The sequence below is a fragment of the Pinus tabuliformis genome, chromosome 7 (genome assembly GCF_031772625.1).
Source record: "Pinus tabuliformis cultivar Carrire ecotype Pingquan chromosome 7, CPIR1, whole genome shotgun sequence".
NCBI lineage: Eukaryota > Viridiplantae > Streptophyta > Pinopsida > Pinales > Pinaceae > Pinus > Pinus tabuliformis.
Window position 1 is genome coordinate 1254733601 of NC_142293.1, and position 27326 is coordinate 1254760926.

The following is a 27326-nucleotide window of genomic DNA, read 5'->3' on the forward strand; positions in this document are numbered from 1 at the left end:
ATTTCTAAGAGCCGAAATTCTGGGCTATTGAACAATTGCTAGGAGGCCCAAATATCTAGATCAAGAAAGAAAAAAGAAGTGCAAGATCAATTTGGGTGACTTGACTTGGAGGAGAAGACCAGGTTTGACCATAGGTCTAGGTGTGTATCTTATTGAACAGAAAAATTTCTCTATTGGAAAGGTTGTTGGGTTGTTCCCCATAGTGGGTTTTCCCAGGGTAAATCTTGTCTCCCTTTTATGCATTGTCCTATCTACTGTTCTACTATTGAATTTCTGAAGTATAATTGTTGAATGATATATTGAAATAAGACAAAAGAAGATATTCATCAAAAGTAATTATAAGAATTTCAAAAATATTGTGCTAACCATAATTGCACTAAAAAATCAACAACAGGAGGACCATTATTTCTGAGGTATGTGAACTACAGGAGAGACATTATCTTTGTAATGTTGTGAGTTTCCAGAAGTACAATATCTTTGTGATGTTCTCTGTGATAATGTGAATTTCAGTGAGGCACATTCCCTGTGATGATAGAGCTTCAGAAAGGCACATTCTCCTATGATGATGCAAGTTTCTTGGACAGACTTCATGTTGAGTTTTTGGTGGAGGGTTGACTTGGCAATTGGATCTTCTAGTCAGGACTTGGATTTCTCTTGTTGACAAAGAATCTATAAGGAAAGGATTGATGGGTTTTCCCCTTGTGGGTTTTTCCCTGGCCTCTGGCCTAATCTCTGGTGTTTCTTGTCTTTTGTGCTTTTCATTTGTGTAATTGCTTAATGACCTAATGAATGAAGTAATAACTAAATGAAAAATATATATATAAACAGTCACAAGTAATTACCATGATTAGAAATTCTATCATCTATTTGAATTTCAACACTCTGAGCCCAAGGAATGTTGAATTCTCATGAACTCCTTGTTTGAGCATATGGATGATGCACTCTACGGTGAGCTCATGTCCCGGTTAGATTTAGATGTTACCCACCAAAATGGTTGACCCTATAGGAGAAAATCTTTGTCCTGTTCTTTACATTCAGTAAACCAACCATGCAACCCCTGACAACCACCACTAGCTAATGACATGCCATTTTATCTCCACCACATGCATTAGTCATATACTTTCTCACCCATCCATCAAGAACACATAGATGAAGGTGGGCATTCGATCACAAGGTACTTTATTCATTCTGTAATTGGGTGCTTATCCTTGTTTGTATTTGGGATTTTGATATAGCTTATGGGGTGACTTGGAAGGAGGGGTTTTGACTATGATCTTGTTCCCTTGCCTTAAATGGGGAGGTTAATCTTTGATCCTAGTCCAATGGGACCTCCTCTAGTGGCCCAATGGGTATAGGAGGGGAAATACTCGAGAAGGCATGATTGGGATAGCGTGTTCCATACGGGTATAGGAGGGGCAATATTCAGGAAGCCTTGATTGGGGTAACGTGTTCCATTTGTCCCTATTCCATACTTACCACTTTCCATCTTACATTACAAGCCCATATTCCACCTCCATTCTTCGGGTTCAACTAACCATTGGTTCTCTAGGATTTGGCACCCATACATCCACATACCTGGGTAGGGCCCGGAACTTTGCCCTAGGAGGTTGATGCAACTAAAAGAAAAGGAAAGAGCATATCATGGCCACAAAATAAAATAAAAGAATATCAAAATGCAAAAGATGGTCGGGACATACACATTAGCACGTGGGAAAAATCCTAGCATGAGCTCTACCTCACTCATTATGGCCATCACCCAATTCCTGAGCACATGTTGCTCCATTACATCATTAAAAGGAACCCTTGCATGTCCCAACCCTAATGGGCAATGAGTTGCCTCATCATTAAGGGGTAATACAACTGCTATACATCATACAAAGAAAGCTTTAACCATTTGAGCTACGAGTAGTAATACAAAGAAAAATAAAGAAAAAATAAAACAAGAACAAAGGTCGAGTTGGTAACTCATGCATCCACAATTTCTCCTTCCTCACATTTATACACTCAAGATGTGGATTCCCATCATGCTGGTCCCTTTGACCATGGCACTTGGCCATGAATTCTTCTCCCCTTTATACCATCATAATTCGCTAACACCTATCAATTGAAGGGTGGACCGAGGAAATGTATTTCCCCTTGGGGGTTGGAAACACCTAATTGGGTTGTCATTTAGCCACTCCTACCTAGGGAGGAAACACCATTACGAGTTCAAGTCCCCAATTTTCAAAGAGAAGCCTTATTTGAAGTATTAAATAGCCCTTTACATTCAAGCTTGGTTCACTTAGATGCAAAAATGATTATTGTCCCTGATGACTGGTTGCTTTCACTAGATTTTATGTTGTGATTGTCAGGTGATTCAGCAGCCCATGACCTGGGCACCTTACCCACAAGTACCCAAGCCCTAGAGAAGTATATTGGCACCCACAAGTGAAGCGTTGAGAGCCTTGGATCTCAAAGCAGTACCAGCATATCACACCTACCCTTAAACACCTCATGCACTCAAGATATTCTAACACTTTGCACTGCATTTGATGATTCTTCAGGATGATACACCTAGACTAGCAAGCCCCAAAGTCAGCCTTAGCATTCTCTAAGAAATGGCAATTGATCCAGAGCCTAGATGAGGATGGTCTCACCTTCAGAGACTTGGGAGGGTTAGTAGCACCTGGAAAGCCCTCAACGTTGGAGCAAAGATGGACATTTTGAGCAGTTGGAGACCCAGGAGACCACCTTTGGTGCCCCAAATTGGATTTTGGGGTCCACAGAGGGATATTGACAGAGATTTGAGGGCCAACCCTCACATCATGATTTTTGGAAGCTTCTACACCACTCATGGCACCCTAGAGCCTCAACCTTTGACACATGGAGCTCAATTCTTGGATGACGCGAGCCTTTTGAGGCCTCGTGGCTCAGATGTGTGGGCTTTCTCTTGAGTTTATGTTTAAGCTAGTTAGGTTGGCTTGTAACCCAATGCATCATTATGATTTTACTTATTGATCAGGGGCTTTTAGGCTAATTAGGAACTCTTCCTCCTCATATAAATAGAGGAGAGGATTACTTCACTTCTCATCATCATTACTTGGAGATTTCGGCCTCTCTTAGGAGAATTTCGGCCTTTTTACTTGTGGCAGAGATGTGATCTATGGAACGAATTTTGTATTGGAGCATCTCTTTGTTTTTGGAGAAGTTATCTTGGATCAATAATGGATTATTTCATGCATGTTAACTTGTAAGTGAGCCTTGTACTTGATAAATCTTTTCTTTTATGTCTAATGTATGGAATATATTGGTAATCTAGGGTTTTTCTATTGTGCCCTAATTTTGTTGAAAATCAATTGCATAGAAGCTAGATGTCATTATTGCATGCATTACTCATTGTATAATATGTGAATGGTATTCCCCATAGTAATCTCATGTTAGCTCTCTCTCAAGTGCCTTTAATCACTCAAAAAGATAATAGTTAGGGTTTTGATGCTAGGGCATCAAAATATCCTTACTCCTTTGCAAGGATTAGCTAACCTTAAACATCCATAGACTCCATCCACCCAAGGACTAGGCACTAGCCATCCTTTGTTGGTGATCAAGTCAATTTTTATCCATAAATTTTACCCTTTTCTCTCTCTTACCTAATTCGGTACTCCTAAGGCCAAGCAGCTAGCTAGGGCCTAGTGCGAATTGACGAGGAGGAATTTATTATTTTGGGTCTTGGAAAGTCTAAACATCGAGGGTTGAGTGGTTGCCACAAAATCATTTCCCTTTGGTGGGCATTCATTCCAATTTCATCCATAATTTCTCTTGCCCTAGTTGTTTTCGCTAGGATAAACCCTAGTTTGGTTATAGCTTCAACTTGGGGACTTTTTGAGGGTTTCATGTCTAAGTTGCATGAATGGGGATATGGGTATGAGTTTCCGAAACAGGCACGGGTACGAAACATGACCCCCTCAAATTTTGGAAACAGGGAAATGCGATATATATATATATATATATATATATATATATATATATATATATATATATATATATTAGAATTTAGGACATTTAAGAAATGTTATCTGCAATCTTAAAGCATACATGATACATTATAATTTATTGTGTTTAAAGTTTAAACATTATGATTAAATTTACATCACATTTACTCATGAATGATCACATAATGAAAATAGCAATATCGGAATATCCAAAATCAACCATTATTATATATATGAGGTTGCAAGTACAATAAAGACTGAGGCTGCAAGAACTATAAAGACAAAAGACTAATCCTCGTCAAAAATAGAAGCAGAAGCATGCTCAACAGTGGATGGTGGTGCTGAAGAAGATGATGGGCCAATTCCACTTCCAAGTTGGACCTCAATATTCAGGGCAGCAAGAGAGAGATCCAAATCAGGACTTTCTAGATCCACATCCCATTCTTTAGAAGGACCATTGTTGTATTCTAGACCCCTACGAGATGCAAGGCGAAGGTTGGAGTGCACATAAACAAGATCCTCTGCCTTCTGTGAGCCCAACCTATTGCGCTTCACAGAATGAATAAAACCATAGGTGTTCCAATTCCTTTCTACTGATGAAGAGCTTGCTACTTGTGAACGAACACGAATGGCAAGCTTTTGCAAATGTACATCATTTGCTCCATGACAAATCCACCACCTAACTGGATTCATGGTGCTTCTCTCATCCAAAGCTGATATATTTCAATAATCATCTAATCATGCGGCAAAGCTGGCAAATTCTTCCTTTACCTCCCTGTGTAGATAAGATGGAAATATTTTCATAAGGGTTTTTTTCACCCCATTAACCACCTCTCTATCCTTATGGGGTGCCCTCCTCTTCCCATTGCTTTGAGAAATACGCTCTTCATCATAAAATTTGGGGTTCAAGGCATGTGCTAAAGTGTGCAATGGAGTGTTCAAATTGTTCCACCTATCAACAATGATTTTCTTGACTAAATCAGCAAAATGATCATTAGCAAACAAAATTTGTGGAGACTCTTGTGAAATGATTTCCAAAGTTTTCTCAACCATGGAATCCATGCCATCATGTATCTATCCTAAGAAAGGTTGGTCAGTGTCAGCATTCCGAAGAAGCTCAAATGCAGGGGTTGTGAACTTTAGCAAGAAATCTATCTTGCTCCACCAGTCCTCATCAAGGCACAATCTACGCACCATATATCCCCGCTCTGAATCTACTTGTCTCCACTCAACCCAAAGTTGACTCACCACCATAGAAACTAATGGTTGCTTAACCTCAACAAGGTGGCACAACATCAGGAAGTTTAAGGCATATCTTATCTCAACGACTTTTAAAAACTCCAATTTGGAGTACTCTCGAAATATTGCCTAAGATTGGTGGTGATTGGTGATGAATTTAACAATCTCCCTTGCTTCCCCTATCATTTATCCATGGAACTTTGTTGTCAATCCCCTCTAAGATCAGATTCGGATTATGGACAATGCAGGGTGTCCAAAAGATGTGGTCATACGTCCCCTCAATAATTAAACTTGCAGCTTTGCAAACTAGTGCATTATGCGTGATATCTTGCACCACCCTGTTAGGCCCTATTTCTTCAATAAATTTTATAATAACATCAGCGATGGACTGTGCATCTTTTACCTCTCTTGAGCAGTCTTTCGCCTTTAAAACATTGCTCCTTTGGGGGAAGTGGCAATGGTATTTTCAATGGCCTGCGCCTTGTATATATCCTCCATCTAAGACTATGGTAACCCCAGAGCTACTTCAGGAAGAACAAATTGGTGATAAGATATCCTCCACAAGCTCCTTCTCATTTTTTAGAAGTTGAGTTCTGACTTTCTCATAGTTGGTCCCCTTGTACCCTTGAGGAGCTTTGTTAATTGCCCTTATCATATCTTGCCAGTAAGGAGAGCAAACAACATTGAATGGGATACCACATGCATAGATGCACCTAGCCACTCTAGAATCAATTTCTTCTCTCGCTTGCACATTCACCAATTTAGCAATTCTGCTATCTTGAACTTAAGCGAATACCCCTCTAGTATTTTTGGATGGTGGTTGTTCATGTTGTTGAGTGGCACTGGCTCTCCTCTTCCTTGCTTCAACTACAATCCTTGGCTCAATGTTAGATGGAGCTTGAGGAGTAGCTTGACTAAGCTCATCATGCCTTTTTTTAATTCCATCTGCCTCATCTTGCTCTCTTTGATATGCCCTCCTTGCCAATGGGTCTGCTGTTTTTGTGCAACCTGCAATCCCCTGTCCTCCTCCATGCAAAAGATGTGCCTTCTGTTGTACCTATTTCCCGTAGGCAGTCCTTGGCTGCAAAAACTATGCCAGGAAACCAACTCAACCAGCCTTTAGGTTCAAGCTGGCCCTTGAACCAGAGGGGGCTCCCTCAGTTGTTACGAGGCTTTGTTTAACGTTGTTCACCTGTCACTGAACAACAGCCTTTGAAGCACAATGGCCAGATTTATGGTTTTAATTGGGGGTGGTAGACGATCAATGACAATTCCTATTTATGATTTAAAGGCTCTCTCACAGGGTTCCCTTTGAAAGTGTCAGCTTCCAGCCTGACAGAACGACTTGATTTGTATAAGAATTTGACCAAAGAATGTAAGGAGATTCCTAATAATTGAGTAACCAGACTGATTACTTAACAATTAGGAAGATTTGGATGCGTGTAGAAGATTTCTACAGCCCAACAAAACATATTCGGGGAAGATAGAAGTACAAACAATAAAATCAGTTCAAAGAGGAGCTAGCTCAGACAAATAGTCCAATATACTTGTCTCTTTAAATGATTATTAATTTGAAGGGGATTTCAGGAAGATTGAAACTCAATCTATCCTTACCCAGATCTTCTAAAATGCTTGGAACATGTGCAGAAAACAGATATGGAAATACTGGAAAAACTTACTAGAAGCACAAAATTCTGTCAAAACTAGAGCTGTAAGGCTTTCATTAGAAATACTACAACAGAAGCTTTATTACAGAGTGAAGAGTCTTGGCATCAAAATCCCACACTTATTACTTCAATTGATGAAGTATTTATATAGTTTATTACAAAATATCTTGATAAAAATATCAAGGGCTACTACAAATATCTGAAAACTGTATTACAAAAATAGAACACAAATAAAGGTAACTAAAACTATTTGAAGAGTTCTGGTACTATCCTTGAGGATTTCTGTTGCTAAGAAGAGCAATTCGAATTTGTTTACAACTCATATTTGATGAGGTGGCCTCCAAGTCACTAACTGTCTTTGAGCATTTTCCTCCCGAAATCCTGCAGAATAGGGTCCAGTCATGCCTTTGTATATCTCAATCTGAGATAGTTCTGTAAAAATTGAGAGAGGTTATTGTAGATGAATATGTTCTTGAGATAAACCTCGCTTAGTTTCCCCAAATTCGGCTCCAGCTGTTCACAATACTTTCTGCAAAAAGATGTCTAAAAAGGAATTTACATAGTCCGAAAAATAGGCTGTGAAGATGTACTTGTATCTCTGATTATGTAATAGCTGTGTAAAATCTGAAGTAGGTTATTTTACTTTAGCATCTTAGGAACACAAACCTCCTTCAGTTTCTCAAGAATCATCTTTTATTGGCCACAATCTATTCTACAAAAATATGACTAAACAAGAAAAATTCGGGAACATATGTCTTCAAAGTTTCTTTAAAATATCCCAAACCATAAGAGTTGTTACAAAACTGGGAGAGGTTTTTGTTAATAAGGATATTGGCAGAAAAAACCTCTTTCAGTTTCTGAAAATACATTCTCATGGGTTCAGAAACCATGTTTTAAATCAATGCAGTGTATAGGAAAAACATAGTTTCAATGACCATGAGACAGGCAATGGAACAGGAGCGTTGTGGCGCAACAGGCAACTGACATGGTGAAGTTTTATTGGATGAAGGGCAGCAGATGGATGATGTGGCAGATGAAGTGGAATGAATGCAACAGATAGGTGGCAAATGATAAGACAAGAGATATGAATTGAAACATGACGTGGAGGTGACGTGGGGCGAAGGTAAACGGCTATGAAGGATACCACATTCGGGGGTAAGATGGAGTGCTTTGTGGTTTTGGGATTTCTAGTCCTGAAAGACTAAAAGGTGATTTTGTGGTTTATGTAGGCGGTACTAAAGACTACCCATTTTGGCTCCCCTCGTCGATAAACTTCGAACAGTGAATGAGGGCCGAAAGGGAGTGTAGGTCGTATGATTGCGGAGGAGTGTGCGGGATGAGAGGTGAGATGGAGGGAGTTTAACGTGTGAGCAGGGAATGAATGGTGGTGGGGTCATGATTTCGAAGGCTGAGGTGACAGCTGTGGGTCCCGGTAATTAAATGGAACGGGATTTGGTGGGGTTGGAAACTAAGGCTTGGCCCACTTAAACATAAAATTAATGTTTTAAATAAATTGTTTTAATAAAAAATATAAACTTATATATTTTTATTAAAAATAATTTATTTAAAAATTAAAATTATATAAATAAATCATCCGAAAGCATAAAATTTATATATGCCTCAGTATTTAACTCAGAAGGAATGGCAATTTCACACTGAAAATTTAAAATTTTCAGTGTGTCAAAATATGTTACAACATCGGCTCCAATGGGGACTGCTTCCCCCTGTGGGATGCAGAGAACAAGCAGATCAGTTGCCTTTAGCATTGGGCATGGAGTCATACTGTAAACTTGATCATCAACCATCATCTGCCATAATCAACTCTCTTGGATCAACCCTATCATTTGAATAGCCTGCTAGTGCAGACTGCAACCTGCAACTGCGAAATGAAACCATATGCCAGCACTAACCCGGATACTCTTTCATACTGAAAATTGAAAATTCTAGATTGAAAACTGCTGAAGTGAAACTACTGACACTGTAAGTGGAAATAAGCACAAGAGTGCCTAATTCATGGGCTATGGAGTTAATCAGTTAATCCCTTGGAAGTCATTGCACTCAACCAAACCAAACTTAATACTGCAATCTTGAAATATAACTGAAACAATTGTAGATCTACTCCATACTGAAATTCTGAAAATCTATCCAATCCCCACACCTTTATCTAACTGAACTGAAAAACTTTACACTGTTAGATGTAATCTGCTTTCCAATGTAACCAAGTGCGAAGTGGATTTTTTGACAAACCATGTTGCCAATAGCTGAAAATCTGAAGAATATATACAATATGAACATGAAATCCCATGGAAAAATTATACTCACCGGTGTACTTTAAAAGTTGCATCCTCTGTAGACATTTTAGATTTCTGATCAAGGCTAAGAGGGAGATACATATACTGCTTACTGCAAGTATCAACAAACCTCGCATAGCAGTAAAGGCAGCTGAAATTTCAAAACAAGAGTGGGATCGGTAATCCAGTGGAATTGCCATCCGACAAAGTGGAGTCACCAGGTGAAAATAATGCAACCAATACAAATGCCTATTCCTTGTTCACCAGCAAGAAATAGATCTAAACTTTATCGTTCCCCGGAGAAAGATTTTTACTTTTCTTCCCTGGCAACGGCGCCAAATGTTGTACCTGTTTCCCGTAGGCAATCCTTGGCTGCAAAAACTACACCAGGAAACCAACTCAACCAACCTTTAGGTTCAAGTTGGCCCTTGAACCAGAGGGGGCTCCCTCAGTTGTTACGAGGCTTTGTTTAACGTTGTTCACCTGTCACTGAACAACAGCCTTTGAAGCACAATGGCTAGATTTATGGTTTTAATTGGGGGTGGTAGACGATCAATGACAATTCCTATTTATGATTTAAAGGCTCTCTCACAAGGTTCCCTTTGAAAGTGTCAGCTTCCAGCCTGACAGAACGATTTGATTTGTATAAGAATTTGACCGAAGAATGTTTGGAGATTCCTAATAATTGAGTAACCAGACTGATTACTTAACAATTAGGAAGATTTGGATGCGTGTAGAAGATTTCTATAGCCCAACAAAACATATTCAGGGAAGATAAAAGTACAGACAATAAAATCAGTCCAAAGAGGAGCTAGCTCAGACAGACAGTCCAATATACTTGTCTCATTTAATGATTATTAATTTGAAGGGGATTTCAGGAAGATTGAAACTCAATCTATCCTTACCCAAATCTTCTAAAATGCTTGGAACATGTGCAGAAAACAAATATGGAAACACTGGAAAAACTTACTAGAAGCACAAAATTCTGTCAAAACTAGAGCCGTAAGGCTTTCATTAGAAATACTACACCAGAAGCTTTATTACATAGTGAAAAGTCTTGGCATCAAAAACCCACACTTATTACTTCAATTGATGAAGTATTTATACAGTTTATTACAAAATATCTTGATAAAAATATCAAGGGCTACTACAAATATCTGAAAACTGTATTACAAAAATAGAACACAAATAAAGGTAACTAAAACTATTTGAAGAGTTCTGGTACTATCCTTGAGGATTTCTATTGCTAAGAAGAGAAATTCGAATTTGTTTACAACTCATATTTGATGAGGTGGCCTCCAAGTCACTAACTGTCTTTGAGCATTTTCCTCCCGAAATCCTGCAGAATAGGGTCCAGTCATGCCTTTGTATATCTCAATCTGAGATAGTTCTGTAAAAATTGAGAGAGGTTATTGTAGATGAATATGTTCTTGAGATAAACCTCGCTCAGTTTCCCCAAATTCGGCTCCAGTTGTTCACAATACTTTCTACAAAAAGATGTCTAAAAAGGAATTTACACAGTCTGAAAAATAGGTTGTGAAGATGTACTTGTATCTCTAATTATGTAATAGCTGTGTAAAATCTGAAGTAGGTTATTTTACTTTAGCATCTTAGGAACACAAACCTCCTTCAATTTCTCAAGAATCATCTTTTATTGGCCACAATCTGTTCTGCAAAAATATGACTAAACAGGAAAAATTCAGGAACATATGTCTTCAAAGTTTCTTTAAAATCTCCCAAACCATAAGAGTTGTTACAAAACTGGGAGAGGTTTTTGTTAATAAGGATATTGGCAAAAAAAACCTCTTTCAGTTTCTGAAAATACGTTCTCATGGGTTCGGAAACCATGTTTTAAATCAATGCGGTGTATAGGAAAAACATAGTTTCAATGACCATGAGACAGGCAATGGAACGAGAGCGTTGTGGCGCAATGGGCAACTGACATGGTGAAGTTTTATTGGATGAAGGGCAGCAGATGGATGATGTGGTGGAATGAATGCAACAGATAGGTGGCAGATGATTGGACAAGAGATATGAAGTGAAACGTGACGTGGAGGTGACGTGGGGCGGCGGTAAACAGCTATGAAGGATACCGCGTTCGGGGGTAAGACGGAGTGGTTTGTGGTTTTGGGATTTCTAGTCCCGAAAGACTAAAAGGTAATTTTGTGGTTTATGTAGGCGGTATTAAAGACTGCCCATCCCCCCCCCCAGTCAATAAACTTCGGACAGCGAATGAGGGCCGAAAGGGAGTGTGGGCCGTATGATTGCAGAGGAGTGTGCGGGATGAGAGGTGAGGTGGAGGGAGTTTAACGTGTGAGCGGGGAATGAACAGTGGGGGGTCATGATTTCGAAGGCTGAGGTGACAACTGTGGGTCCCGGAAATTAAATGGAATGGGATTTGGTGGGGTCGGCAACTAAGGCTTGCCCCACTTAAACATAAAATTAATGTTTTAAATAAATTGTTTTAATAAAAAATATAAAATTATATATTTTTATTAAAAATAATTTATTTAAAAATTAAAATTATATAAATAAATCATCCGAAAGCATAAAATTTATATATGCCTCAGTGTTTAACTCAGAAGGAATGGCAATTTCACACTAAAAATTTAAAATTTTCAATGTGTCAAAATATGTTACAACACCTTCACGCTTAGGTAGGAGCCCTTGTACGAATTACTGCAAAGATTACATCGCCATTCCCACGAGCCACCACCTCCACATTTTTTAAGCTTCTGAACATGCCTCCAAAGAGGATAATATTCAGCCCTTGGGTTGGACCTAGGGCTTGAACTTGCAGCTGCAACTTGGTTGGAAGCCATTGCTGCAAAAAAAAAAAACAAATCTATAAAGAAAAAACGTTTTTCATATATTTGGAAGCATAAACCCTCGAAAAATTGAAGAAATGGTACGAAAAAACCAAGAAAATGAATGCTTCTTACTCAACTTAATTTTCTGTAGTTGAAGCTACCCCAAAATGCCATAAAAGATGAGAAATATGGTTGTAGCTGACCCAAATCCAAGAATGCAATAGCCGGAAACTCTGCACTCCAAATCTGCTGCTGAAATCTCTTTCTCTTGCTGCTGAAATCTCCTGTGCTCACTGTTGAAAACACCCTAGCTGAAACCACTGCTCTCTTCCTCTTTTCTCCTTACTAAAATCATTTGTCTCCAAGTGAAACGACTTGCTCAATTGTGTGATGAGGGAATGAAGCGAGAGTCTTTTTTATAACTTGAGAGAGGCATCTAGAAGCATCCACAAGATATTTTATTCGCCCAATCAAATATTAGAAGCGAAAAAACAAAAAAGAAAAATCATAATATGAAGTGGAAATGTCATCATACGGCCTGGAAACTGGTTTTCAGTCGTACTAGCCACGTTTCCCGAACGTGAAACGTGCCAGTACGACCGGAACATATGGTACGCGTTTCAGCATTTCAGTTTCGTTTCCTAGCTGAAACAGACCACAGTGTTTCCTGCAATATAGCATGTGCCATAACCTTGTTGGAATACATTGTGGAAAAACCTTTGTTTGCACCTTTGGTCACTCCAACTCTCAAGTTTCAACCTATCAATCAAACATAACCTTGTTTGTGTTGCCCTAATTGGCCTCTTCACCCTGTGCCTAAATTGTTCCTTGCCCTTGGATGCCTCTTTGGAGCCTTGCCACCTTTAAGCTTAGAATACCTATCAGGTGACCTATCATACATACCAGGACTCCACCCACTGGTGAAAATCAATAAAGAGCAAGGGATTTTGGTTGTGGTAGCAATGGGTCATCACTCCATTGTTGTCACTTAGTCTAGTGATAGCCTTGTAAGGTACCCCTCTCCAAGGCTTGCTAGATTCTATGGCAACAGGGTGAAAAGAACAAAATTGCACCAAATACAATACATATTTAAATACATAAAAAGACAACATGCTACAAGCCACTAGTCTACTACATACTATGGAGTGTTCCCTAGGAAGGATCTCTATGAATATTTGCTAGGTCCTCTTCATAGCATTTCAGGCCTTCATGGTTCAAAAAAGTTGAAGCAAAGAGATGATCTACTTTTGAAGCATCTACCACATGATCAACTGCATCTAACCCTTAGCATTAGATAGGCAAAGTAATTACCGCACAGTCAACTGCATCTAGCCCGAAACATTAGATTTTCATTTTGGCTTGCTTTTCTAGTATTGAATTTATTCTGGTTATATGGTATTGTGCGGCCATTAAACTTCAAGAAAAATTTCCTGTTGATATATGACGACCAAAGAGGACAACACCATTGAGGAAGCTTGATGTCACTCAAGTTGGATAGAAGAAATAACTTAAGTTGATTCAGTAATACCCAGCATATGAATGCCCAGAAGACACCTAGTACATGCATAACTATGAGTATCATTTGTTGGTGTTGAATATGCTGCCTGAGATAGAACTGGAAGTTTGTAGGTCTGAGATTTTGAAGCTTCACAACTTGTTCTAGGACAACTCTTAAATACAACTGCAGTTTATGTAAAACTACAAATATAAAGTTCAATTGTACTGTGGTTATCTGAGAACCAATTTTCTCAATAATACTGGATGCTCTTATCTATTTTGATTCTAAAATTTAAGTGGCTTGGAAATTCAGTATATGTATATATATATATATATATATATATATATATATATATGTATCCTTTTTTTTTGGAATATCATGAAATATTTTGATGCTAAATATTCTATCTCAATGGATCTTTTTAGCTGGTGGAGAGTGTGTCCGAGTCTTGTGATAAAAATATGGATCATGCCATCAAGAGCTTCAATATTCTTCACCTTAACCCATCTGAGAAGAATATATTTACTGCAGTTGATGCTTTAGCCTTTCACTCATTCATATGGCCGGTTCAGTACAAAGCCAGTTCGATAGCCAGTTCAGTATAAAACCAGCCCCTGAATCAGTTTGACAGCCAGTTCAATGCATCTGGAGGTCTTACCAGCCAAACAGGCCAATTCCAGTTCTGGTTTGGCCAGTTTTAAAAACAGACTGGCAAAAGTAGGGATTTTTCAATGAAATCTATTGACTCTTCATTGATTTTGTATTTAGACAGGATCTCATGCAATACAATGTACCATCTTGTTGTCATTCTCTTTATCCCTATGATTAGGTTTCATTTTTTTATTGCCCAAAATGACATACAAAAACTGTGCCACCTCAACAATTTTGGCATTCATCACTTTCATCATATTGATTGAAAATGTAGAAGATCGGGAGATAAATGCACAAGAATCAGAAAAGGGTCAGATAACTATTCAGAGAACAGCCTAGAGTGGAACTCACATGGATATTGAAATCATAAGCAAGTGTTGTAGGGAGCAGCTTCCTTAGGGCAAAAACCTGGAAGCATAGAAACGAAAACTAATGCCTGAGAAAATCAGATATTACAAATGTCTCTAAATATTTATACTTTAACATATGTCAAGCAAAGGATAGAAATTATGACCCTATGATGCCCTTGTCCAATAGGCTGGCAAAAGTTTTGCCACTAATGAGAATCAAATCAAACTTCCATGAAAGTCAAATTTCTACAATGGAGTATGATCTCACCTCCCCTGGCGTTTCTAAAAGTGGCTGCTTATCTGTCGACCCCACTATGAAGTGAGGAACCTCATTTCCTAGTCTCTGGTATCTACAATGGACACAAAGTGACTCACTCAGAATGTTAAAGTGGCACATTTAAGAACAAATTAAAAAGGAAATAGTGCATGATTAACAAGAACATGAGAAACAATCCAATTGACCATAGGTTTCAAAAAAATATTCTACCATCGAAAGCACGACTTCCAGCAAATTTTTCATTTGTTGTGAATGGTATGCAAGTTAAAATAGCTAATGGATCTAAATATACTGAACTCTCCGTTGGTAAAATTGAGACATGTTTAAGTATTTCCGGTTCATAACAAAAATTAGAATGAGATGATGAGTCTTGAAATAGGAATGAATAAACTTTCAAGTTTAACGTACAGAAAGAAAAATATTATTATCTTATATGCCATGTATTCTCAGGGAGTATCTAAATATAGTGAACTGTCAAATTAAAACAATATAGTTGGCTGGTGAGCACCCTCAATAGAAATAACAGACCTCCGTTCAAATATAACAACAGTTGAAGAGACATCACTCTTCAGAGAGTGATCGAAGTTTGAAGGTAGATATGCAAATGAATCAACCTACACATTAAAAAGAAGCATTGGTCAAATATATAATAAATATCATTTTCTAGGAAAAAGTGTCAAAACTAATAAACCCTAAGAACAATGAAAAACTTGGAAGATATTTCATCTCACTAATTGAAATACAGAAATGATATTAAATGCTTGTGATATCAGAATCTAATTTTAGTATAACGTGTCATGTTCAACAAATTAAACTATCCAAAACTATATTTCTCATGCAGAATAGATAATATTCAATTAATTAAAAGTATCAACATAGGAAGTGAAACATATTTCAGTATGCATATCATCAATTGATCAAATTATGCCGCATTTTTCTTATTCTATTTGCATTTATCAGATTCAAATTGATTCTGCAAACTCTCAACGCAGCTTATTGAACCTACCATAACTTGGGCTGCCTCTATTCTTTCAAGATTAGGAATGGAGTCGAATATTTTCAAATAACTGTCCTATCAGATGGCCATTTCTGCCTAATCATATGAGAATATAATTTAACATCTTATTGCAAAGAAATCTTAAAATTAAAATCAAAATTCACTAGGTAAACCATCCTGTACAGGGTTTTAATGGTCAAAGATGTTTGTTGGTCCTTGCTTCTGCCACACTTTTAGCAGGATACAAAAAGTTGGAATTGATCTTTAAAAGAAATCTTCCAAGAAAAGTGGGGGGGAAGATGTCTTTCACTTCATGCCTGGATGCGTGTACACTCCTATGAGAAAAAGGGAGCTTGGATTGATAGATCTTTGAGCATAGGGGGGATTTTTGGCAAAGAAATGGGAGGTAACAACATTTGGTGAAGATACACCATAGCAGATACTAGTTAGAAGCCAAATAGAAAATGCTTCCCATGCAACAGTGTTGATGGTGCTATAAATCCGTCAACCAAGGGTTCTCTCCGATAAGAAGTCCCAATTAGACCTCACACCGTTTGGAGTAGGAGCCCCAACCGGAAATACGGTAGGTCACCATTATCCTTAGGGATTTGCCTTGGTTGCCATTATTAACATAAGAGATTATACAGCATTCTTTGAAACAAGCAAGTTGACACTGTGAGACAAACAATTGTGATGTATATAAGGTACTTTCATGGCAGGGAGAAAGAGAGTGAGCCTCTAGAAGAAAAGTAATAGCATTATCCTAAAAGAGACACACAAGAGCATAAGAGGATCGCAATTTAGTCTGCAAAGTAGTTCACAAGACAACCACAATCATAAAACCAAATACAACACACCTTCAACAAGATAAGTACCAAAGCCACCAAAATAGTTCAATTTCCTTAGTACATGTGAACAAAACATATACCACAAACATATAAAGAATAGTCTTACTATATTCACGATACATGCATGAAAATGTGTTGGCTCATCGAGCTTCATATATTAAGTGGAAGTGCCAAGATATACAAGTACAATGCTGCCACACTAGCCCCAATAGTGGAACATTAAGTCACCACTTGCTCCTCCAAAGAAAGATCTTCTCTCCTATGCCAATGCTAGAGAAGCCAAGGTGAAAGTTCAAGTCCCAAAAGTCCTTTTGCTTGAGTTATGAGGGTGTATTTATAACAAATGAGGTGACTCTTCACCTCCCATGTGACTCTTGACCTCCCTCATGACTCTTGAGCTTCTACAATGACTTTTTGAATTCTTACATGACCTTTGAGCTTCTATATGACTTTAGAACTCAATAGTGACTCTTCATATTCCATGTGGGACCCTTGGTCTTCCACATATTTACATTTTCTCATTTTAGGAAATTACACAATTACATTCCACAAATGATGTGGCAAGACATTATGACACATGTGACTCTTGAGATGACTCTTGACAATGATGACATGGAACTTCATGATGATGTGGCATTGCCAAGCTGCTCCTTTTGTTGCTTTCTTTGCATCTTCATGATGGATCTTTCATGTGCTTTGTATTCATCCTCCAAGGGGCTGATTGATATGGAGTCTTCATGTGATCCCGATCTTTGATCTTTTGTCGAAAGCTAGTATCTCTTCATCTTCTTGCTCAATGACTTCTTTATGGTTCCACTTTCACAAATGTCCTTCAGCATAGTCTCCTTCTCTTCCTCTCCAAGAATCATCCTGTCAAGTTAAGATATAGTACCTGCAAGTGAAATCCACCCACGACAAGATGACATCAGTCCAGAAACCTCCTAATCTAAGATGCTTCATGCTAATCACTAACTGAGCTGGAACTGGGTGTTGGACTGAGAGACAAGCTCAGGGATCGCGCAATGCACAGTTCTAGAGGTCAGAGGGAGGACTGAGGCTTGAGACTTCGCAGTCCACAGTTCAGGGAGGCCTGGACAAGATGACTATGCAGTTGAGGAGCTCAAGGAGGCAGTCTTGAGGCTTGACACTATGCAGTGTTGATTTGGGGTAGCATCGGATGTGCTCTAGCCACAAAATTTGGTGGAGAGGCTAAGGCACATGAGATCTCCAATACCCAGAAAGGGTTTGGGCAGATTCTAAACAGTTTGGGAGATATTAAAATAATTCATATTTTTAATGGAGTCCCTAAGTCTAAACTTAGGAATGTGAATTAATATAAAACTATGTTAGAATGGTCCAAAAGTCATGGATCAAGCCAGATCTAGTCTTAGCCATTGATTAGGGACTTAATCTCGGTCGTTGATTTGTCAACGAGAAAAGTACAAGAGGAGGCTTGAGGGTCACTTAGAGAATACACCAAGAGATCAAGATTTCGACTTTTTGGGGCTGGGTTAGCTGAGAAAGTTGAGAGAGTGATCAGGAGTTGCAGCTGAAGGGCAGTGAATACAAAAGCAGAGAGGCAGAGATAGTTCCGGGAACTGCCGAAACTGCCGGGAAAGCTGACACAGAGGGCAGAAGCCGGAACTGTCGGGAACAGCAAGAACTGTCGGGAAATGTCGGAACTGCCGGGAAAGCTGACGCAGAGGGCAAACGCTGGAACTGCCGGGAAAGCTGACGCAGAGGGCAAAAGCTGGAACTGCCGGGAACAGCCGGAACTGTTGGGAACTACCGGAACAGCTGGAAAAGCTGACGCAGAGGGCAAAAGCCGAAACTACTGAGATTTTTCTCTGTCGGGTGAGCCGGATTTGGCACCCAGATTGTATTCTGAAACTGCTTAATAAATAAACCCTCAGATAGTTGCATCGGTTTTCCCGCATTGGGTTTTTCCGGGGACATTAGTCCAAAAATAACGGTGTCATTTGTGTGCTTGTTTTGTTTCCTTCAGTTGATGATCTGTAATGTGTTGAGCATGTACTTGTGTTTATTTTCAGTGTTTACATGGTAAATAACTTGTTAATTAATCAAAACAAGTACGAAGGAATAAATCAGAAAGTACATGGAGGGTTTCTAAATGTTAGACTTAGAAACTTCAACATGGTATCAGAGGGTGGTTGCAGATCACAGGAGAACTGAGGACATCAGCAGAGCAGAGCAACAGCAGCAGAAAATAGTTGTCTCGAGTGACAGAAGTTGTTCCTAGCAGCAAGGGAGGGGTGACATAAAGCCTGCGTCGTCAAGTTCTAGCCAAGAAGAGGCTGCGCAGAGGCTGAGGGAGGCAAAGATAGTCTCATGCAGAGCCACGCAGAGGCAAGGGGGGCTGACGCAGTTGGTTGAGGAAGCTAGTTTGCCATTGTCGGGACTGCGCAAAGCCTAGGAGCACTCACCTTCAGGTTGTTGGGGTCTAGGAGGCTGTGGGTAAGTTGCAGAGTGGAGTTGGTGGGGTACTGTAGTCAAAACAGTACCTAACAGGACAAGGCCAAGGAGGAGGGAGTTGCTACTGAGGGTTTCTGGCCAAGAAATCTAGATCAGTGGTGCAGCTGCATAGACAATCAGAGTAGGGGGCATCTCGACATCAGCAGAAGGGTTTCCAAGAGGGAAATCGAGGCTCAGAGGGAGTCACATCGAGAACTTCCCGGAGGGAAGTAGAAGAGCAGCGGAATGGCACTACATGGAGTAAGAGACCAGGACAGACTGGATGAAGCCTCAAACTTCGTAGTCTTGAAGGCCAGAATCTTATCCGTACTTGACAAAAATCGTGTCAAGCACTTCACCTTGAAGACGATAGAGGTCCCAATTGACCCAGCTAACAATGACAAGTATGAGCAAGCAATGGTAAGGATCAAGAGTATCATTCTTGACGGGGTCAAGGATCATATAGTACCACATATTGCCGAGAAGAATACGACATGAGAGATGTGGGAGGCCCTGACCAGGTTGTATCAGCATACTTCCGTGCAGAGGAAGATGCTCCTAGAAAATCAGCTTCGGTCATACCAGATGCAGAAGGGAGAACAGATCGACACCTTCCTCGGTCGATTGAAGGAGATCCGAGATCAGCTGACTTCCATAGGGGCCACAACAAATCCAAAGTTGATGGTGAGAACAGCCCTGAATGCAGTCTCAGAAGAGTGGGAGGTGTTTGTCCAGAGCATATTGGGCAGGGCGACCCTTCTAGATTGGGAGGAAATGTGGGCGGCTCTTCGCCAAGAAGAGATCAGGAGGGTGACCAAGACGGGAAGCAGCAACAAGGGGATCAGAATCAAGAAGGAAGAGGAGGTGGATGTTGCCCTATGTTAAGTTATGGTATGTTCTATGCTTATAACAGTTTACTTCTTTTTCTTATTATATTCCACCGATTAGCAATCACATGTACATAAAGTAAAGTGCAGATAGAACATTAAACGATCGACAGAAAACAAGCCAAGACAAGAGACACAAGATGTGGCGGCTAGCCAGGGACAAACCCCACAATGTGTTGGGTCCCTATAATACTAGTGATTACCCCATTACTATTGTAGTTATACCCCTTATTTATATTGTTGTGCCCCTATTACCCACATATTGTTATTTCTGTGCCCCATAGAATCCCTCTATTATTATTTTTGTGGCTTTATATTATTATTGTTAGGTCGGCTGGATTATATTGTGACTCCTTAGACTCCTATATATAGAAAGGAGGTTTTGTCATTTGTATCATCCAAGAATTGTTCATTTATGTAATGTAAAGGAGGTTGCCCCCTCGAAGAGGCTGAATTCTAAGGCGTGGATCTCTCTTTTCTATCTTTTTGTGAGCTGGTTTCATAACATTTGGTATCAGAGCTTTGGATTCTAGGGTTTCGCTGCTCCAAACAGGTCATCGTGGAATTTTCGCTATAACTTTTTTTCTGTGACGTTTCAGAAGTCGCAAAAAAAAACCCATTTGAGAAGAAATCGCGCTGAACCTTGGGTCCGAATTTCAGAGTTTTTCGCGCGATATGTTCGAGATATGATCTGAGGAAGTTGGTCTTTTTGCAGACTCCTGAATTACACTCAAAACAGGTGACCTGGGGAAAATCGTCATAACTTTCTTTCTGAGCATCGGATTGAAATTTCGTAAGAAGTTACAGAAAGAGGACGGACTGTAGTTTTCTTTTATATATTTTTTAGAGTCAAAGGTTGAAACAGTGACACGTGGCACGTCGTACAAGTTCGCTCTACTGAACTAGTCTATAATCAAGTCACTGTGGGAGATTTCGCATAACTCTTCCTTGGAGAATCCAATTTGGGTCAGACTTGTGGCATTGGAAAGAGGACACAGAGGGCTACTACAGGTCACAAATTCAGAACTAGATAATCAGAAAGTACAGAGATACATCAGAGGCAATATCGAGCTCCTACAAAGTGAAAAAAGGTGTGTAGATTTTCTTTAATTTTTGCTTAAGCTTGGTTTGAAAATTTATTTTGAAGGAATTCAAAGGGCATAGTAGAGAATTATTATCGGTAACTGATGCCCCGAGGAAAGAAAATGCAAACACCTAGTAAGGAACCTGAAAGCTCTAGCATGACTCATGAAGAAGAAGAAGAAATGCTACATGATATATCAAAATTACAAGAACAAGTGCAACAAATGTCACTTGCACAAAAAGCAACAGAATCTAAAATGGATGGTTTAAGGAAAGATGTAGAAGCTAAGATGGACGGTTTAAAGAAAGGTGTAGAAGCTAAGATGGATGGCATGGAAGCTAAGGTGAATGGCATGGACGCTAAAATTGATGGCATGGATGATAAGATGGATAAGTTGCTACAAGAAATGGTCACTAAGGGTGAAAGAGTACTAAAGGAAACTCATGATGAGAACAAAAGAAATGTTAATCATGATTCCATAGACTCTAATGTTGGATCGAAGACTCACCATGTTCCAAAAATCGATATGAGGAAGTTTGATGGCAAGGATCCCGCCACATGGATATTACAGATGGAGCAATTCTTCGATCTCAATAATGTGCAAAACACACAAAAGGTACGTATGGCAACTTTATATTTGGAACCAAATCAGTTTGTATGGTATCAATGGCTTTGTTCTCGTAAACAATTTATCACTTGGGCAATTTTTACGGAAGAATTGATAGCACATTATGAGGATACAAAAAGCAACACTTTTTTTAGCCAATTGATAAGTCTCAAACAAAAGGGTTCAATAATGGAGCACATTGAGGAGTTCCAAAAATTGAACATAAGGGTAAAAGATATTCCAGAGGAGCATAGGATTGATGTGTTCATAGGGTCTTTAAAGGATAATATCCAACATGATGTGCGCCTTTGGGAACCTGATTCATTAGAGAAGGCATTCAGGTTAGCAAGAAAAATGGAAAGCAAAATTATGGCAACTAGGAAGCATACCATTCACAACTATAAAGACGGAAGTGTTGTTGCCCATAGTCTTCCACAACCTACAAGGTTGACACCACAACAATTGGAAGAAAAAAGAGCAAAAGGGCTTTGTTACAATTGTGATAGCAAATACACAAAAGGTCATAAGTGTGCTGAGAAGAAATTATTCTACATAGATTGTGAAGAGGAAGAAGAAAAGGAGCAAGAAAGGTCAAAAGAAGAGGATATATTCCAGGAACAAAGCCTAGATGAAGAACAAATAAATCCGACCATATCTTGTAATGCATTGGCGGGAATTACCACTCCTCAAACCATCAAGATAGAAGGACAAATCAAGAAGAAAAAGGTAATAGTGTTGATTGATTCAGGAAGCACCCACAATTTTATTCATTGTAGGGTAGCAAAAGAATTGAATTGCTTCCTATATCCAGCACCAGAGTGTCAAGTGATGATTGCAAATGGAGGAACAATAAATTGTTCTGGAAAGTGCCATAATATCAAGCTATCCATGGGAGAATATGTATTGACTAGCCCAATGCTTTCCATTCCAATGGGAGGTGCTGATGTTGTACTAGGAGTCCAATGGCTACAATCCTTGGGTACAATAGCTTTTAATTTTCAAGAACTTTTCATGAAATTTTCTGTGGAAGGAAAGGAAGTTGAATTAAGGGGTATTGCAGGGAAACCAGGAAAGATAATCAGCTCTAATGGCATGACAAAGCTTCTAAAAAAGGAGCAAAGAGGTGTAATTGCACAATTATGTTCGCTAGATGTTTCCACATTGGAATCATCTATTTCTCCAGATCTCCAAAAAGTCCTGGACAATCATTCCAAGGTATTTGAGACTCCCAAAGGTCTCCCACCTATGCGTGATCATGATCATGCTATTCATCTGATTCCAGGAAGTGTTCCTCCAAACATCAGGCCGTACAGATATCCCTATGTCCAAAAAAGTGAAATTGAACGTATGGTTGCAGAAATGCTAGAGGCTGGTATAATTCAACCGAGTCAAAGTTCTTTCTCAGCTCCAGTAGTATTGGTGCACAAGAAGGATGGATCATGGCGCATGTGTCCAGATTATAGGGAGCTCAACAAGCTCACTATTAAAGATAAGTTCCCCATTCCTGTCATTGATGAATTACTGGATGAATTGCATGGATCAATTTACTTCACCAAGTTGGATCTTCGTTCGGGATATCATCAAATCAGAATGAAGATTGAAGACATTCCGAAAACGGCATTTAGAACTCATGAGGGTCATTATGAATTTTTGGTCATGCCTTTTGGCCTTACCAATGCACCTTCAACATTTCAAGGTTTGATGAATTCAATTTTCAAACCATTCCTTAGAAAATTTGTGTTAGTATTTTTTGATGATATACTAATCTACAGCAAGTCTTGGAAGGATCATGTTGAACATGTTGACAAGGTGCTACAACTATTGGAGGAGAAACAATTATATGCAAAAAGATCCAAATGTTTCTTTGGAGTCCAGGAGGTGGAATATTTGGGTCATATTGTATCTCATGAAGGAGTTAAGGTAGACCCTAGCAAAATTAAAGCCATTAAGGAATGGAAAATCCCCACATCCATAAAGCATCTGCGAGGATTTCTTGGGTTGACAGGGTATTATCGCAAGTTTGTTAAGAATTATGGGAGAATAGCAGCACCTCTAACAACATTATTGAAGAAAGATTCATTTTCATGGACTCCGGAAGCAACAAAGGCCTTTGAACATCTTAAAGAGGCAATGTGCCAAGCACCGGTCTTAGCTACACCGGACTTCACAAAAACCTTTATTGTGGAATGTGATGCTTCAGGAAATGGAATTGGTGCTGTTCTAATGCAAGATGAAAGACCCATTGCTTTTGAAAGTCGTCCAATCAAGGGAAAGTTTTTAAGCAAAGCTATTTATGAGAAGGAAATGTTGGCAATACTCCATGCACTTAAGAAATGGCGACCCTACCTAATGGGAAGACACTTCAAGGTAAAAACGGATCATGATAGCCTTAAATACTTTTTAGAACAAAGATTATCCTCTGAAGAGCAACAAAAGTGGGTCACAAAGATGTTGGGTTATGACTTTGAAATCATCTACAAAAAAGGGAAGCAAAATGTGGTGGCAGATGCACTCTCAAGAAAGGATGAGGATGTGGAAGCATTGTTGTGTGCCATTTCTATTATCCAACCAGATTGGATAAACGAAGCAAGGGAGGAATGGAAGAATGACGAAGAAGTGTGGGCACTTATTCGAAAGCTACAACAAGATTCCAGTACTTCTGATACATTTAGCTGGAAAAATGATTCGTTATGGTACAAAGATCGCTTATACCTCTGTAAGAATTCCCAGCTAAAACAAAAGATTCTTATGGAATTGCACACTTCTCCCTTAGGAGGGCACTCAGGATTTTTAAAAACTTACCACAGGGTTAAGAAGGAATTTTTTTGGGATGGCCTTAAATCAGATATTCAAAAGTTTGTGGCGGAATGTTTGGTTTGCCAACAAAATAAAGTTGAAACAATTAAGACACCGGGTCTATTACAACCTTTATCCATTCCAAGCCAACGTTGGGAGGAGGTTTCAATGGATTTTATCACAGGTTTACCCAAGTCTGAGGGAAAGAGTGTCATCATGGTGGTAGTTGACAGACTTACCAAGTATGCACACTTTTGTGCATTATCACATCCATTTAAAGCCAGTACAGTTTCTACTGCATTTATGGAAACATTTCAAAAGCTACATGGAAACCCAAAGATTATTGTAAGTGACAGAGATCCCATTTTCACTGGAAATTTTTGGACAGAATTATTTTCTTGTCTTGGTACTCAGTTAGCTCATAGCTCATCTTATCATCCTCAATCTGATGGGCAAACTGAGATAGTAAACAAATGTTTGGAAGGATATCTTCGTTGCTTTGTATCTGATAAACAGACACAATGGGTCAAATGGTTGCCTCTGGCTGAATGGTGGTATAACACTTCCTTCCATACAGCAACAAAAATGACCCCATTTATGGCACTTTATGGGTATCAACCACCATCCATCACATCATATTTAAGAGAAAATTCTAAGGTTCAGGCAGTGGAACATCACATCGAACATCAACAACAAGTCCTCCAACTCTTAAAGGATAACCTCGTGTTGGCACAAAATAGAATGAAACAACAGGCAGATCAACATCGCAGTGAAAGAAGTTTTGATGTAGGTGATTGGGTATTCCTACGGCTACAACCATATAAGCAAATGTCCCTAAAGCAAGCTAAGAAGGATAATAAATTATCACCAAAGTATTATGGTCCGTACAAGGTGTTGCAAAAGATTGGTACTATGGCATACAAATTGGAGCTTCCTGCAGCTTCTCGATTGCACCCAGTTTTCCATGTTTCATGTTTAAAGAAGGTTATAGGCGACAAGCTCCCAGTTCAAACAATATTGCCAGAACTTGACGAGGAAGGAAAAATTATATTGGAACCGGAAGCAGTCACAGAAACAAGAACTCGACAGCTACGAAATCGATCAATTTCAGAGTATCTTATCAAGTGGAAGAACTTATCCGCTGAAGATTCCACATGGGAGGATGAGAATTTTATGCAGAAGTATCCAGAACTACTCAAGCGTTGAGGACAACACTTTTTTGAAGGAGAGGGGCATGTTGGGTCCCTATAATACTAGTGATTACCCCATTACTATTGTAGTTATACCCCTTATTTATATTGTTGTGCCCCTATTACCCCATATTGTTATTTCTGTGCCCCATAGAATCCCTCTATTGTTATTTTTGTGGCTTTATATTATTATTGTTAGGTCGGCTGGATTATATTGTGACTCCTTAGACTCCTATATATAGAAAGGAGGTTTTGTCATTTGTATCATCCAAGAATTGTTCATTTATGTAATGTAAAGGAGGTTGCCCCCTCGAAGAGGCTGAATTCTAAGGCGTGGATCTCTCTTTTCTATCTTTTTGTGAGCTGGTTTCATAACACAATGTGTGGGGAAACCCTTTGATCAAATCTTCTTTTATCTTCAATAATTCAGCAGAGAGAAATAGTACAATAAATCTGATTCATATCAGCAGTAGCAAACCCTAGATCAGTAGCATCACCATTAGCGGCTTCATTATCAAACTAGGGCAGACCATATCTCACAAACCGACAGTCGGATTGACTTCATTCCACCACCAAAAGTTTCGGCTTCCAGAGGAGGTTCAGATGAACCTACAGTGCAGTTCAGATGAGGAGATCTTCTAGGCCACGCAAGTCAATCTTTACTTCTGCAGTTGCAACTTCAGTTTCAGCAGTTTCCGGCTTCAAACTAGGGCAGTCGATATCTTGCAAACCGTTCGTCGGATTGACTTCATTCCACCACCAAAAGTTGCGGCTTTCAAAGGAGGTTCAGATGAACCTACAGCGCAGTTCCAAAGAGGAGATCTTCTAGGCCACGCAAGTCAATCTTTACTTCTGCAGTTGCAGCTTCAAATTCAACAGCTTCCGGCTTCACATGTGTGAGAGAGAGAGACCCATTTCAGCGCAGTAGAGAAGAGACGCATATCTGCGCAGTAGAGAGAGAGAGATGTGATGAGATGAGTGAGTCCAAATGAGGAAAAGTCCTCTTATATTTATACACAACGTTGGTGGGTGAATAGATGCGACTGTTGGGCTTCTGAGCCTACATGAGTTGTAGGTCAGCTTGATAATAATTCCATAATCAAAATAAATTCATATCTCCATGAATACTTATCGGAATTGGATGATCTTTATATCAATCCTACACCTCCCGACGAGAGGAATCTAATAAAAATATTATTAGCCATGAATAAGATGACCCACATGAAGTTTTGCCCTGGTTGCCAATTTTAACACTCCCTCTCAACCATGGAGAACTTCATCTGCAATCTGTCTATTGGCCGTTACTATTCATCCATCAAATGCACTGCCTTGTACAGCCTGACCCTTGTCGTGCTCTGCTCTATTTTGCCTGTTCTGCTTTGTCTTGTTCTGCCCTGTACTGATCTATACTGTTTTGTTCTGTTCTGCTCTGCTCTTGCATTGTTCTGTTCTACTCTGCTTTTGTCCAAATTATGAAGAAGAAATGATCGAGGATGTATCATACTGACTCAAAGTCAATCTCAGAGTATGTACCACTGGTCCCAGACCAGTCTCAACCAACCCAAAGTCAGCGTCATAGTGAGTACAACTCCAATGGTCCCAGACCAATATAATCCTCCACTGACTCAAAATCAGTCTCAGAGTATGTACCACTGATCCCAGACCAGTCTCAACCGACCCGAAGTCAGCGTCAT

General features: G+C 39.4%; 1 protein-coding gene across 1 annotated transcript in view; it reads right to left on the bottom strand.

The window, feature by feature from the left end:
- LOC149251933 ((S)-ureidoglycine aminohydrolase-like) overlaps window positions 1-27326 on the bottom strand; it is a 261971-nt gene that overhangs the window by 82620 nt on the left and 152025 nt on the right. The window contains exons 7-9 of the mRNA XM_089454030.1: window positions 15280-15365; window positions 14743-14824; window positions 14476-14532 (exon numbers count right to left, since the gene is read on the bottom strand). Coding sequence (XP_089310156.1) covers window positions 14476-14532; window positions 14743-14824; window positions 15280-15365 — 225 coding nt within the window. The remainder of the gene's footprint in view (window positions 1-14475; window positions 14533-14742; window positions 14825-15279; window positions 15366-27326) is intronic.